This window comes from Acanthaster planci, linkage group LG01, assembly GCF_054643075.1.
Source record: "Acanthaster planci isolate LZ-2023a linkage group LG01, COTS_SCS, whole genome shotgun sequence".
NCBI lineage: Eukaryota > Metazoa > Echinodermata > Asteroidea > Valvatida > Acanthasteridae > Acanthaster > Acanthaster planci.
This window is the reverse complement of record NC_141777.1, coordinates 34,334,526-34,351,306: the sequence shown is the minus strand read 5'-3', so window position 1 is coordinate 34,351,306 and position 16,781 is coordinate 34,334,526. Positions and strand designations below refer to the sequence as shown.

Here is a 16,781-nt window from a genome sequence, read left to right as displayed (position 1 = left end):
ATTTCTGATCGACAACCTGGCATATGTATAATAGTTAAAATGCTCACAAGTTCACACGCACAAATTAAAATAGATCACAAATGGCCGCGACGAAAATCACAAACACTACCATCAAAATGTCCAAAATAACTCGAAGAAAAGTTTAAAAGTGCAAATGCATGGCCCAGCATAAGCTTGAAGCAATAAAAAGTCAATTTATTAACTCAGGAAACAAAATCGCTAAAAAATTAAATTAAAAAGATACCTCGGAGCTATCAAAAATTACGACTTGCACATAGTATGACCCTTGACCCTTGTGATTGCACATCCAAATACCTCAGAAGTATTTATAGTCGATTCTGAGCCTGGCAGCCGATTTAATCACTTCCATTTAGGAATTAATGAATTATTGGATTAAAAATGTTTTTCAATACACATGCGTTTTCAACTGATTAAGATCTTCGATACCCAGCACGATACGCGGTAAAGGGGGACCCCCCCAAATGTGATGCACCAGATCTATACCCGAAGGCTATTGTGCCTACTGCAACCCCCCCCCCGAAATCTGAAAGTAATTCCAAAGATTCCCTCGACAAAAAAAGAAGACACAATAGAGGGGGTTCCCTTTGCCGCGTATCGTGCATCACGGACATCTTCCTCAGTATGCCTTTTGGAAAGTTAGCGTCGCTGTCGGAATTACGGACGATTAATTGACCCAGGCTGTTTTTATTCCCAGCCTTTTACCAGAATACTAAGGGACAATACCCACAAAATTTCGATTTCCGTTTCCAAATTTGTTTCATTGTGCGCGGGAAGGCAAAATCATACAAAGACGTGACGTAGGTTGCCTGGCTACGGCCTGCTGACGGCGCCAAGACAGTGATGACGTCACGAGCATAATGAATATCTCCGTTCCTGTCCTTCGTGCACAGTGTGGGTAGAACTGGATAATTATTCTCGACCCCAAAGCTGTACAGCGGAAAATGGTAATATCCACAGTTATAGATTTTCTTTAACACTCCACATGACACTCGACATCGACGGTATTGTCGGTGGTTAATGTCTAACCAGTTATTGGATTTGTGAGCTGAATTGCTCCAGAATTATGCAAACAGAATCGCGCTCTGCAATGTGTGCTTAGATTCTCCCCAAAATATCAGCAGATTAAGAGAAAGAATGATCGATGGGTTAGTTCTATAGTGAGCATGGCCAAAGATGAGAGAAAATCGCTTTTCTGTGAGCCGAATTGAACCCAAATGCTCAAACATGAGGATAACAAAACCGTTCACTTATTTTTGAAGTGTTGGTAATCTGCAAACATGAATTTTTAAGTGCCATCTATGAGGAAACCGCTCACACACTACAGTCTTGTTACACTACACACTCAATCACGCAGAGAGTGTTTGCCTGGTATCGATTATTTTCTGAAATTGGAAGGAATAAGATATAGCGAGCTTCCTCGTGTTCCTCGGATGAAATTACATTCTCAGAGTGACGCAGACCATTGTGATTCTGGAAACTTTACAAGAAATTTGTAACATGACAAAGACCTTAGAATAATACAGCATACAGCATACCGGTATTCATATTTAAAATTACATTTCAATTCAATAAAAAAATAGCAAAAAAGACCTAAAGAGGAGTTTAATACAACCACTAAAAAAAAATAAAAAATATTATTTGTTGCGTTGCATTGGGCAGAGGTATCCGAAGCGCAGAATAATTGAATACAATTAATTATATCATGCATCACAATCATGTGAAAATAGACCCTCTCTGTTAAAATGGACTATTAATCAACTTGAACGTCTGAGAGCAAAAATCGAATGCACCCGTGACCCTCATTACGTGGCACACCGACTAGGGTAGCCAGAGATCACGGCAGAAATTATAGATTAGCACAGCGCTGTCACGGGAATACTGGTAATCATATGAATGGCCGTCTGCGGGCCGGGACCAATCGCCGGGTTGAGAATCGTGAGGACACCACATTATGCCTTCGCATACGTACGGAAATTCCTCCCACGACAACCGCAGCATCATTGGCGAAGCAAGAGGGACTTCATCAGACGTAACGTCGAACTGAAAAAGGAAAAACACATTCAGAGTCAGCGTGTAGGACGAGAGACATTCTTGGCAGCTGTTCCAATTTTTTGCTGGGATTTAGTTCATTTCTGGAATCTAAAAAATCGACTACCGATCGCACAGGAAAGTAGACGGGGTTGAAAGGGCCAAAGTAGAGGAAGGGGGACTAACTGGGTGGATTTCGCGGCGCAAGGTGGTCGGGAAGTCAGAGGTATGGTTGCCGTGTCACCATCATGCGGTTCTGTCAAGATGCTGCCTATGCTGAGTCTGTGCCTGATCGCCTGGGCCGTCGGAGAGATCCACGGGGCTCGTGATGGCGTGTACACCAACAGCTTCGTGGTGGAGATGCACGATGGTGCCGGGGAGGCAGCCCACAGTATCGCCAAGAGACACGATTTTGAATATCGGGGAACGGTAAGTGGTTATATAGGTATTTGCAAAGGGAAACCCTCTGCTTTCGCTGTTCTCAGACGGTACCAATTCCATGAGCTCGTTATATCTGTACGCCTTTCTGTAGAATGCCTCTTCGTATGTTGAAGAATTACTCCTATTTAGATCAGATTTTAATCTCAAACGTAACTAGGTGAGGGTCGGGGCACGTAAACCATGCCTCCAAATCTAAAAAAATTTTAATATTTTAAATTTAAAATAATGAGGGAATTGTGATTTTATTTAAGGTCCATTTCCTTTTACTTCCTTCCAGAAGCGTGTGAAGAATGCCAAAATATAGCCTCGACTCTCAGAAGGGCCGTAAAAGGTTACATAAAATCCAAACTTTTTGCCCCCCCAAAAAAAAATTTGCCTGCCCCACTTCCTCATCCACCCTTGAGCATAATTAGAGTGGAATATGCAGACAGAAAAAAATTTACAGAGCGCGTGCAGAATATCACGAATGCTTATAACAATTACCGTGAAAATAATTTTATGCGGTGTCAGAATGTAATATTCCATTCTACTCAGCTTCACCTCACGCTGGAAAAGAATCTGAAGAAAGCATTCTTTCCTCTGTGCTCATGTAAAACCAGCATTATTAGTTAAAACAACGCCCGAGTAAATCCGTACCTGAAAATACCAGAATGCTCGACACGTTCAGAAATTCAGAATATGAACTCCCGGCTGTATTCCGCAGAAATAAGTCGGTGACACATTGTCAACGATCCACTTAACAGATAATGGGGGTTAAGCGCTTGTAATCCGTAGCCGCCCAAAGCACTAAGCCAGGAAAACAACCTCAAAAACAATCTCAACTACTCCGGTTTTCCTTATTCTTGACTGAAAAACTGCATTTTTCAGCCATGTACAGATATAATCAATAAGACACAGGTGTTCCAATTTCCCCGGCGCTGTCATGCTTAATAAGGGAATAGGGCATATATATTACAACGTCACATATCCTCAAAATTAAACAAGATGTTAACTACTCATCTTTTCTTAGTGGAAGCTATGCCTAATATATAAGAAAGCATTCACAACTGTTAATCAAGCGACAGTTAAGGTCATTCATTTATAAATGAAGAAAAAACCGTAACAATGTACCTTTTGAGAACGGAGCACCCTGCTATGCTATGTGGTGTAAATGAAAACACTAAACTGGTAATTTTATTATAAAGAAAACAGAAACGCTTTTTTGCCCAATCTTTTATGTCCATTCATTAATGGCAGATGACATGATCTCCATTTTTATTCCAGGTAAAAGAGAAATGGCGACATTACACGCATACTTTTTTTTTAAATGTTAAACTAGTCGTAGTTTTCAACCAAGAACCATTATTAATCATCGACATTCTTTTATAGGATTTAACGGCCAGTATTGCATTCATACAGTATCTTTGTTTTTTGTGCTTGATTATTTGTGTTCTTGTATTCCTGTGCAAGCTTTTCTATAGTCAATCGGGCCACGGAATTTTGTCTCAAAGAAAAGTAAGATTTGAAAATTTTCACGGTGGAGGGAAGACTGAGAGAACGTTTGCAGGTACATCATGTGGATTCAATCTCTTCTATGAAAGTGGTGGCTCTAGTCTTCCTCCTCCGGGGACGACCAGAGCATCTTGGTCAAAACGTCGAGTTTACACTCACCCGGTTCTTCAAAGAACCACCACTTTTATAGAAGATATCGAATTCACACACAAGACAAAAGGAAAGTAGTGTAATAACCACCGCGGTCTCCCCCACGTCTCAGTCTCACTCGAAATAGTTTTGCGTCAGTAAGGGAAATAAATAAACACTCAACCAAAACCTGAGCAAACACACAAACACCACTGACAAGCTACCACAACAAAATGTCTCTATACGTGAACGACTTGTAGTGTTAAATACAGAAATCAACTATGGCCAGCAGACAGCTTATTCTAGTGCGCGATTCTTCAGTCCCACGAAGCCCTGGCGCATAAACGTGACCTGAAATAATCGTTGGCTATCACGACGATCAAAGTGTTTCAGACCTTGATGCACTGCAGACTTCTCAAAACACCACGATGTAGATCACCTTTTGGGCTACAGCTGCGGATATTTTGAGGACGTGTTCTGGATTTCTACTACACGTTCTGGATTTCTACTTGTATGCATTCGATTCTTTACAATCTTTCCATGAAAGACCTTGCTGTCTAAGAACACAACAAAGCAAAATATACATTTTCAAAATTGGAAAACTTGGCGACAGATTTTACGAAAATAACGGCGATATCAAATTACCTGGTACGAAATGATTTACATTGGCTGTGTGTTTTCAGGAAAATTGGCTCGAAAAAATTCAATTTTTCAGGCCCGAATACCAGCGGCTAAAAATCTACGCAATGCCAAATAATATGAAATAACACGATTAAAATAAAAGAACAGAAAATGAGATGATGGGGTGTGAAAATCCAAAACCTTTTCTCGGGAAGAGAATGGTTTTATCGACTGTGGACGAAAACTAAATCGAATTAAGCAATTTAATTACTCGATCAATTGTGGCAGAGTGGTTAAAACAGAATGTACCTGTTTGCCAAGATAATTGGGAGGCGTAGACGAAGATGTGTAGACTAGATAAGGGTATCTATTGGAAGAAAGCTGGAGCACTGAATTTATTTCCACCGTGCATAACATTCAGAGGAAAAAAAGAAATTTATAAATGTAAGATGTTCCGATAGAAATCAATTTTCAATCACAACTTGCACCGAAGTCATGCTAGTCCTATTTTTATGTGCTTCTATTGGGAAACATCTGCTCCCTGCACGAAACTCACTCCAGGTTGGTTTTCATGCACGTCACGTTTTCTATGTTTAACTGTGCGTGGGCAAATATTAACGGAACCCATTACACAAAAAGCGCTTAAACAAAGTGATTTAGGGGAACAGATCAGTCTTACGGATGTGGTCCCCGCTTCACTCCACTAGCAAGCAATTGTGCCTGCTACATACTGTTAGGGCTTAACTTTATATACACGTTTACATACTTTACTCTCCGAATTTCCAAACTGATTCTGATAATACTCGCGTACCAATATTTAATGTTAATAACTAATATTGGAATTTCTGAAATACATACCAGACAAAAAATTCTATTGTTGGGTTTAAAGTATTTCAGGTTTCATTTTCGTGTGTCATTTCATTAAAACACATTGTAGGTATGCATGCAAAGGATTTCCTTTGTTACACTGGAAATCTTAATCAAACACGGGGAGGAGCTAAGAACCACTTGCCTCTTATTGGAGTGAAGCAGGAATATGACAAAAAGCTGGGCGGTAAAACCTAAATGAACGGACCATAAAAACTGGAGCAACATATTGCAAGCAGAGGCAAGATTACAGAATTTTAAATCGGTAAAAAAAACCCAACCGATTGCTAGTCTAATTATAATTTATTTGGGTAGAGGAGCTTTTGCTGTCTTATTTCAAAATATGGTTGAAGGATTTTGTCTCAATATCAGGCCTTACATGAAAAGTTGAAAGGGAATACCTTCCTAACGTGTAGACATGTCCACTGGAGTATTCGAGCACTATTAGCTAATAATTATGCCTAGATCTTTTCATTATGCTCCATTGCTCACGGGAACTGATGTAAACTTCCGGGTCATATTACCCCGGAATCTGTGTCCATTGAGCTTGACCATGTTCCAGGTAAAAAAAATGACCCTCTTGTGGGTCATCTTGACCATTTTTTGATTCATTTTGACCCAACATGGGTCCTTTTGGCTCAAAGGACACCGATTCCAGGTTATTCTGACCTCGAGACTTTTTAGATTGCACAGCTATGGCGATTTACCATGCGGATCGAGTTTTATCTCAGATTCGTTCGTCATTCGACAGGTACCCTTTGAGACAGCCATTACTACTGTTGGTTTATGCTCTATTCATGTGGAATGCCGGGTGTGATAAGATGGTCCTTACTTTCCGAAGCACTTCTTTAAAACAAGGACAGAAAGGCAATTTTTAGAGGACCACATGTATTTCTTTTCCCTTCCTTTTAAAAGCGTATAAAAAATCTTCAAGATGTATAAAAAATCCTTAAATTTAGACTCACCTCCCAGAAAAGCCCACAAAGTTACATAAAGAAAGTCCATTTTTTCACCCCCACCCAGAAAATTTTAATTAACTATTCGCCTTGGCCAGTGGCATGTCCAGGTCTTGGGATGTGGGGGGGGGGTTAAATAGGAATCATATTTCCCTAAACAAACCTCCGAAGTTTTCATCCATAACAAAATTTTCCCCCAAGACAGGTGGTAATGACGTTTCTTAAATGCTGGCGATTTCCTTTTTTAATGCTTCGTTTCGCCACGATAAAAACCATTAGCAGAGCTGAGGAATAAGGTTTTGTTGATTACGTTTTGCATTTGGCCAGACAAGAGCAACACGTCATCCGAAGCAGTTAGGTCTATACATGCGCTGCTGCTTCATCTATATGCAAATATTTCCTTAGATAACAGCTTATAATAATACGTTTTGCAGGCCATAAAAAATAAACTCCCATCAAGCTCCCATCACTCTCTTGGTTTGGGCGCCAAAACCACGGCATTTAACCCGCCAAGTCGAGTTATCTGTGTAACTTCTTCCAGCGCAGTTTCATAAAGAAAGCAACAACGAAGAAACGGACCGGAACCACCGATGGGAATCAGTAAATTTTGTTTTCGGGGCGGGGATCGGTGATTGCACATGATTTACAATATTTATTTTACCAGGCTATTAAAAGAAGGAGTACCTGTATTTTTCTCCCGCACTTTTTTCTCTATTTTCGAATAAAAAAAAAAACAATTAGGCCTAGCTTTGATTCTTTGGTATAATTCAGTCATCAATGTCTCCAAAACCCTTCCAAATCATAAAAACAGAAACAATCTGTAATTGAGAGAAGAAAGTATGACTAAGACTAAAATATGTTCTAGATTAAAAAACGGCTATCAGTGGAAATTTTAGATTTTTAGCTTGATATCTCCCCTTATATATTCAACCTCATGTTTTTTGGTCAACTAATTGCAAATTCAGGGGGTATGATCTGTCAAGCAAGATTTACAGTTGGTGACACTTATGTACAGAACGATTGGCACTTGTAGCGCACGTTGAAACAACGCCATCATTTTGGTCTTGTAATGCAGCCGCATTGTGAGGAAGACGTCAGCATCGTGCTTTTTCGAACCCGAAAAATGTAGGGTTTAATTTTGAACTTATGAAAGTAAAAATTTAACTGGCTTTTAACTGAATCCTCAACCAGAGGTCAACCACCAGTAATGCGGCCTTTTTTACACTGTTGATGAGGCAAAGTCGATCAGTTTATGTCGATGTGTTATAATTTCTTGCTTGTGCAGATGGCATTGACGCATTGATATTCAAGAGCCAATTCATTTCAAGTAAGAGAAATTTGCCAGTCAAGCGTCTACATTGAACCACAGACTGCGAGATAGATATGTTCATACGGGGGTAACGACACAGACATATAATTGTAGGCATTCCCATTTATCTAAAGTTAATCTGTGTTTTGTAGAAATACTTTGAAAGTGTGAAATCTGATTAACCATTCTATTTTTGTTGGTTTGCTATTGGTGCCGATGTGCGGAGATGCGTGGACAATCACAATGCAAAACAGATCGCGAAATGTGATGCGCAAAGGGATTAGTAAACTGTTGAATAGGCTGTTTTCACTTAAAATGGCTAATACTTAAATGTCTTAATATGTCAGAAATCTTCAGCTTGTTGTTTTTGATTCTGATATAGCTCAATGAAATCACAAAAGAAAAACATTTAAAGGTTTTACTGAAAAAGAGTCGTATACAATGTTCCAAATTATGCGAGAGCAAACTCAAGCTTTGAAAAATCACAGCGGCGTTTGACTAATTCGACGCATTTCGCTGTGTAAGTGGTGAGCAGGGACTTCATTAGCTTCAGGTCAAATCCGGCGAAAGTTGTTCATGTTTGGAATGAATAACGATCCCTGTAAGCCCAACGAGCGTTCCAGGTACATGTAAGTCCTGGTCGCCATGAAATGACTGACGGGAAGGTAAATGTGCCGGTTAGGCCCGTTGGTCGATGCCTGGGTGATTGAGTGGTGTGTGACGTAGGCGTAGATGGCTAGTTCTTCCGTGACGTGGTGGTATTTGGATAGATCTTGAAAAGCAAGTTTGCGACGAATACCCTAATTAGCTGGAGTGTGCGTGGCAGAAACAGTCATGTCATGCCGTGTTCAAATCTCGGTGAAATAAAGCTCACTCAAATAACAAGTTCAGAATTAAGCCTGCCTAAAACTGAACCGAGAGAAAATAATTGGAATCCAAACCAATTTTAAGACCGTGAAAGGAAACAATATTCATTATTATTCACCAGAGTAAAACTCAACCTTACCTTATTGAAAATAACCAACCCAAACTAAATCAAACCAAATCGAATCAAGAAACCAAACAGGCCCTCTCTTCTGTCACTCTTCTTTTTGGGGGGGGGGGTAGAATTGGAAGTTTCGTATCTGGAAAATCTTAGCGCCCCCTCCCCTCCACCGTAATTGAATCCTCCTTGATCGTCTCCTCACCATCTTATGGGAGCATGCCACTTCTGTTCTCAGGTGTCCGCCCACCATCTTTGATTCAACTCTAGAAATCCATGTTTTTAGCGTCCGCTGCCCAAATCGTCTAATGGCTTCTCTCCCAAGTGGCATTTTGCTCTTCCCGGCTGACTGCTAGTCAAGGTATAATTTATTCAAACTTTATCCCCTTGTCCGGTGGGGGAGATACATGTATGTAGGCTTCAGCATTCATAACACGTTCAGGGGTGACTGGCTCTTAAAAGGCCATGCTAGTGACTTTTAAGCTTTGGTTATTTTGTTGCAACAATGGGCTTATCTTCTAAGTTTTCGACTGTGGTCGAACAATAATGTGGGAAAATGCGTGTGAAGATGTTGATGCAGAATGCCAATAATAACAATATGGAATTGGACGACAGACAGTGATAATTAAGATTGAATTTCAATTTCCTTATTTTATCCGGAATTTAAAAGATAAAACTCAATAACAACAATATGTTTGTAAAGTGATAGCCATGAAGTCCTCCTCAAATGATGTCATGAAAACCTTCAGGACAATACCAGGACCGATCTGCGTGACCTATTATCCCAGATATTCACTTCTATGGCCTACGATTCTTATGCTTGAAAAAATAAACAGGCCACCAACATTCTTGCACTCTTTGGTTGCCTTATAACTTTGTTACCTTCCATTTACAAAATGGGATGTAATGCGATCAAATTTCCGAATACTTAAGAATTTAAGTAAATAAGCGAAAAACATTGCCTACTTATGCAGGAAAAGTGTCATCTACCAAGCTTTGGCTCGTCAGGAAGGAGCACAGAGACACAATTTATCAAAATCCGAAACCAATTCCCGCAACCCAATCCCCTATAGCTGAAGAGTTGGTCGGTGCCTCCGTAGACCGCGTCCGTCCTTTCTGTAAAAGATGAAATTGCGTCAGCTTGCATTCTATCCTCCCTCTGCTCAAACAATGCTGTTTGAAGAAGTGGGAAAGGCTTTGGTACGAAGGCAAACACGGTTTTGCCGTGGTAATTTGCCTAACTGTACCGCTGTATCCCCGCGTTGCTAGGGTGGGGAAGCGCGCCTCTAATGAATTTTAGTCTGGGAACACAACAGCCCGCATATTCCCGAAAAGCTGAAATGACCCTCCTTGTATTCAGGCAAGGATCTTCATATGTTCAGGCGCTGCTGACATTTTGCAGGATTTTTTCTTACGTGAATGGACAGTTCACATAATCACATCTCTGCAAAGCAGCTCGATGGATTTCAAGGTCAACATTCTTGCTTCTGTTTTCAACCTAAAGTTTGTGTACGTTTTAATGGTTAATTCCAAGCAAAATTAAGAGTTTTAAGAAATGGCGCGAATTGCCTTCCTCCATAATACAAACTTGAAGAGCCATAAATCTCAGGAATGTCTCAATCCAATCCAAGTGGAAGGGCAGGCTGAAAATCGAAGGAGACCTTTACCAAAGAGAGCAAGTGTTGCAACTGCAGCATTTTTGTTTGTTTGTTGGGGTGTATGTTTGTTTGTTTGTTTTTTAATTGAGCCTTTTAAGCCAAAGGAGTGTTTGAAAACCACTACGGCTTAAAGTTACGCAAATAGTGTTTCCGCTTGAACTAATTCTCTCAGTAATTCATGTATTGTCGGTACTTATAATTTTTGTAGTACTTCCGGGGAGGTCACGAGGGTTGTCAAACATCAGTTATACAGTAAAATGCATGATTTGTCCGATTGGATTTCTCTCTTCAATACGGTGTAAAAACGGAGTTGACAAAGTGATCACTTGCCGTTGCCATGGAGGCTTTTGCCAATGATGAGCACTTTATCACCTTCGTTGTTTTCTTAAGTCTTTGCAAGCGCTACGCACCAACTCCTCTTTTGTTTGAGTAAAAACAGGATCAGTTCCCGAAAACGATGTCCCTTTCGCGGGAAAAGATGCAATGTTGACATTGAAGGTGAACAGTCACGTTATAGCGGTGTTTTTCAAATGGTGATTTCTTTTAAGTGTTTCAAGTTAACAATCCAAGAACGGTCTATTCTTGAGAATGGGCATGCAGCCAGTAGTATGAATTTTGTTCCCTTTATCGTCAAAACGAATGGAACAAATTAATTTTCAGCTTTGTCGTTAAATTGGACACTGATATTTTTTCAAAATCGAAATCGGTCTATTGTCTCAGCCCAGTTATAGCCTTTACAACGATACTCACGGAGAGCAGGCTGTGAAGTGAACGAGGCATGGTATTTATGTCAAACCGCTTCAACTCACATGTACTACATTTTTGTGCTGCGCAAAGTTACGTTTTCTATCCGCCTAGAGCAAAGGCACCCCCTCATTGCTTGAAAAGGTTCATGTTGGTGGGGTATTGTTCTTTTTGTTGGTAGCCACGCTACCGTAACGAATGTATTTTCATAGTCGTTTGTGATCCTGTGAATTGGATCCTCTCGGTCCAGCTTGGGACTCATCCTGACGCGCATTTTCTTCAAAAAAGTTTGCCGTGCTATCGTCACTGCTTATAAGTCTTTATGACCCTGCAAGGGTATGTTATATAAGGCCACACACGCAAGATGTAGCATTTAACTAATGATGGCATCTTATTTACTCTTAATGCTTTATGAAAGTCGTCTTTTCAGATTTTTTTTCGCATGGAATCAAACCAACCCCCAGGTGTGTGTGCTTGATTGTCTTCCATTATCCAACCGTTTTAATAATGCGCGTGGCCTTGTTTTTCCGCTACCATGTCACCTGTTTCGTCTTTATGACGCACACTGAGGCAGTTTTCACTATACACATTTACATTTTCCTTTGTATTGATTTTAGTTCTTCCAATGAGTGACACATAACATTGTCGCCGAACTATAGAGAAGTATCGAAATTTGGATGAAAAACACTCACTTTAGGTTATAGACTGTTATGTTATACAAACACACAAATAAATGTGCTTAAAATAGAAATGAACTGATGTAAACATAAAAATACCGAAGATTGCAAACACTAATGTGACGATTTTTCCCCTTTTTTAAAGAATGATGTAGAAATGGCGTTAATATTATTTATGGGGTACGAGTAGTTGTTATCCAGAAAAGCATAAATGAACTCCTTTGGGTACGAACGTACACCTGCTGAAAATGATGGCATGACAGCTTTCGTTAAACATGTACATAATACAGGCGAGTGGGACTTAAAGTTCTCTGCAAAAGAACGCCATGTGTGAAATCAAAGTTACATCGAGTTGAAGAGAGCTTGGCTCGGCAAAATCAGGTTTTCGTTTCCCGTCCCTCGCCCACCTGCCTATAGTGTTTCTCTCTCATTTTATTCAATGAACAAATGACTTAATTATATATATGATAAGTTTAATTGTTGGCAAAGACAATGTAAACAAATATTTAAACAAGCAGGGAATTACAGGCTCAAGTAGAAGTATAAAATGTCAAAAAATGTTTCAGTAACAATTTTTGAACAAAGAAAAGTGTGATGGTTAATTTGACAGTTATTATAGCAACGATAATTTAAAAGTTAATTATAATATTAACTTGTCAAATGTTTATGTTGTTAATTTTTACTAAATAAATTGAAACAGGGGGCTGCTGATCCCAGAAGATCAGAAAAAATATGTATAGTAGTAACGTCATATTTAGTCCGTGACTTGTAAACTTTTAAACAAAATTATATAACATTGGTTGCAAATTGACGAAATTGCTATCGTTTGGCAATTTAGCACATCGGTATTGAATTGTCTTTCACGAAAAAAAGCATTAAAACTGTTTAAACTAAGTGCAAATTAGCGACCATTTTGGGGACAAATTTTAAGTTGACCATTAATGAATAACGACAAACGTTTTATGATGTGCCGGAAAGCATAGAGTCATTCGAATAAGTTGTTAATTTAAATTTATGTTGTTTTTGTTTTCTCCAGATTTTTGAAATTTTTTTGTGGGGCAAAGTGAGTTTTTTCTTCAAACGATGCTCGAAATATTTCTCATCCGTAAAAAAGCTCCCTTCTTCAAGACTTTGCCATCTGTAAATCGTTTCTAAAGTGTTAGTGCTTTGGTTTTATAATGAAATGAAAGCTACCTGTCCAAGAGATCACCCCCACACGCCACTGAATATTTTGTCTAAAAGCAATCGAAACCTAGGGATTTAGCATTGAAAGGTTCGTTGGCGCAGTGGATGTCCATTTGGGCGATCTAAACATGACGCAAGTAACAGCTTTTTTGCAGACGCTAAGGCGTTTGATTTGTTTGAACAAGACAAGCCGGCAATTTACTGTTTGATATCCGTTTTTGTCAGTTTAAACTGTTGTTCAATGAGTACATAAACACTCTCAAAGAGCAATAGTTTAGACGAATTAAATTTGTATTGACAAATTTTCTATGGAGGGTGTTTTCAATGTGGTGACCGAACAGCGAAATTTTATGGAGAATGACCAGATCGATTTGTCCCCAGTAGCATGTGAACTTTGTCTTGGACAAATTTCAATAATCGAAATTATGAATTGGAGAGGAAATGCTTATAATATCCAGGAAGTAGGCCTACCGATACAGGTTTCAAGTTTGGTATTAATCGTCTCGTTTTTAGTCCCTAGATACAAGGTTTGGGGTTCAGCAATCGTTATGCGCATTGCTTGTAAAAGAGACACCGTTTCTGATTGGTAAAAATGAGTGAAAGAATAGAGTGGAAAATGCCACATTCATTTAAGAATGTTCTTTTCAGATTTCATACGCAGCGATTATTCATGTCAGTGGAGTTTGTTCAGCATAAAACGAACATATGGACAGATATGAATAATTACCCCCTCTAAAAAGATGCAGAAAGATCTTGTCTGGAAGCAAACTAATCTAATAATGCACACACTTGAAGAGAATGGCAATGTCATGACGTCATTTAGTACGATCTACGTTGTCATAGCAACTAAGATTTGGATGAGAAATTTCATTGTTTTCGAATGAATTCAGGTCCGTACCTCACTGCTTCAGACAAAAAGTCAAAAATGTAAAACACATAATGCTTACACTTTCTTGTAAAGCTGTAACAGCACTGTAAGTATCATTTTGCAAAATGCACAGCGCATTCAAAGTTGCAACGTTTTTCGATTAAAATTAAAAGAAAAAATCAGAACTTGAAAATTGAAGTTTTGTGTTGGACTTATGGCGACAGTTCATTGACTCATTCTCATTCTTTTATTATTCTTATATATTTGGTTTGTTTTTTGCTTGGTTTTGTTTAGGTACTGGGCAAAGATAATTTACACCATTTTGTGCATAAACGGAGTTCACCACACGCGCATCGTCGGCGCCGTAGCACTGAGCATGTGCAGACGCTTGAGGCAGAACCTATGGTAAGTGAAGAGGTTGATCTAATTTGCTGCTCAAAATAATGGTACAGTTAAACTGATACTTTTCGAAAAAGCAGGTACGACAGCTGGGCTGTCTAAGTGCGAAGTTTCACCACGAACACGCCTTGAGATATGCTTTTCAAAAATTTCATTAGGTTTTCTTGTTGAAAATAAGCCAGGCGAATCCTTTGATCTTGTTGTCACGGGCCGTAAGTGTCTGGTTTTGTTTGCTATTCAGAATGCATTTTCAAAATCCTGCATTCCTTACTAAAAATACATCAATCTAGAAAGAAACCTTGGGAAAAAAGGGTATTTCTTTGCAGAGGTGATGCACAGTTGTACAACATGAGATAATGCTTACTCTATTTAGTGTAAAATTGTAGACACTGGACCAAAAGGTCTAGGGTTGTGTACTTGTAAAATACCTTCAATGTCTGACCATCGCCGATTTTGTTTGCCCACTGTTGTGGCAATATTTTGCACAGAATGCAACTATAGTATTCACATTTGCCAGACAAGATCTGCACGACGTTTAAAGTTTATCAGTTACTGGTCACTTTATCTGATTAATTGTCATTAAAGAAATGATGGTAAATTAATTTTGAGTAAATCAATGAGAAAGAATGCAGTGCAGAAGACCATAATTTTGGCCTCATAGAGATCGGGCAACTCTATCTTTCACGTCGGTCGCTGGTAATTTGATTTTTTTTCCTTCGTGTTCGGAGTAACTAACCAACATAGAACCATTCGTCGCCGGGAAACCAAATTAGATTTCTCAAGGGGTTTGGCCTGGGCACGTGGATTCCTTACTTCGATAGCTTATTAAGTTAATGTTGTAATGTCGCCTGCATTGTGCACACTTTTCGCATGTTTAAGTAGCGTGGCCCCGTGGAACTCACCCGGAAAATCAGGAATATTGTAATCCTGGTTTCTTGGATAAAGTCTGAGAGTCAAATGTATGGACAGTCAGTTTTTTTAACTTGTGTCATATTGTCGAACAATGAGTCATATCTTTTAGCGAGTTAGGGTGCTGTCAAACGAACGACGCAATAATTTGCCTGACACCAACAGTAAAATATCATGTTTATTGAATTGTCAGATTTACTGTATTTTGCAAATAATAAAAACAAACAAAACAAACAAACTAGGGACACTATTTTGTGCAGTAACACCACAAGGTCTTCATAATGCACAATATATACGGTCAAGGTAAATTTTAATGGCCTTTTATTACAATAGGCAAACCTTAGGAAATCCAGAAAGATACTAGTTATAGCATATACTAATCATAATATTAGGATTTTTTCGTCCGAGATTTAATTTTGACTGTAGAGAAAAGTATACTGTAGAGAAAAGTATAATAAAAAACGTCGTAAGTATGATGAAACAAAAAGAAGAATATCGAATCATGGGCATGGAGGGTGAGCCAATGGGGCCCTGCTCCCCCCAATAAAAAAGATAGAAAATAAAACAAGAAAAATGGGGGAAAGTGAAATGTTCTCCCTCTGAAATGTTCTTGACACCTTTGTGTGAAATTCCCTGTTGATGCTTCCTGTGTGCCATACAACAGCATATAAAGTACCTTTTCCCAGAACACCTTTCACTTCGAAACAAATTAAACTAAGTTTGGTGTGGCAAAGAACTATTTTACACTCTCGCCGGGTCATCAAGGGTCATTTGACACACAGCATACAGTACTTTGTCAAAAATTGTATTGCATGAACGTCTCGCAACTTATCATGAACGTGTAGGACGGCAAAATTTCATGAAAATGAGTTTTTGCTTCAATACAAATAAGGTAGGCCTACCCTATGTGCCCACCATAGTATTAATTAACCTGCAAACGTCACATGGCCGACTAAGAATTTCTTTCTTTGCCTCTTGGTTGGAATTTCATGAGGATAACTACCAGACACGGTATTACCTTCCGTCGCAGCCCTAACCCCACGATGAGAATTAGCTGACTTGTAGCCGAATTTTGGGTTCCGATATTTCATCCCCTGTAAAAGCAGAATAGGCCCTATTGCGTTCGGATTTGGAAATCACGCTAGAGCACGACTGCATGCCACTTTCACCCTTCCAAGGCAACTACGCTATTACACAAATCCAATAATCCCATCAGTCGTGCATCCCAGCAGAATTACCGGTGAACACTCCTTGATGCTTACATATGCTCAAGTGGAAATAACATATATTGCAATATATTGTCACCGAGTACGACTTCAAAGATTTACCAAGAACAACATGTGGGAAAAGGAAATTATCATTTGGCCATATGGCAGTATCGACTGTGACGTAAGTTGGTCCATATGCAGAAGTGAGTAGATAATTATAAGTCCGTCATGCACTCTGATCACGACCGCCAATGTGTAATCATACCGATCCACATGTGCCCTTTGTCG

General features: G+C 39.3%; 1 protein-coding gene across 1 annotated transcript in view; it reads left to right on the top strand.

Moving 5' to 3' along the window:
• Positions 1 to 1,939: 1,939 nt before the first annotated feature.
• pcsk2 (proprotein convertase subtilisin/kexin type 2) overlaps positions 1,940 to 16,781 on the top strand; it is a 28,451-nt gene continuing 13,609 nt past the window's right edge. Inside the window, exons 1-2 of the mRNA XM_022235637.2 lie at positions 1,940 to 2,478; positions 14,272 to 14,382. Of these exons, the coding sequence (XP_022091329.2) occupies positions 2,278 to 2,478; positions 14,272 to 14,382 (312 nt within the window). The 5' untranslated portion in view covers positions 1,940 to 2,277. The remainder of the gene's footprint in view (positions 2,479 to 14,271; positions 14,383 to 16,781) is intronic.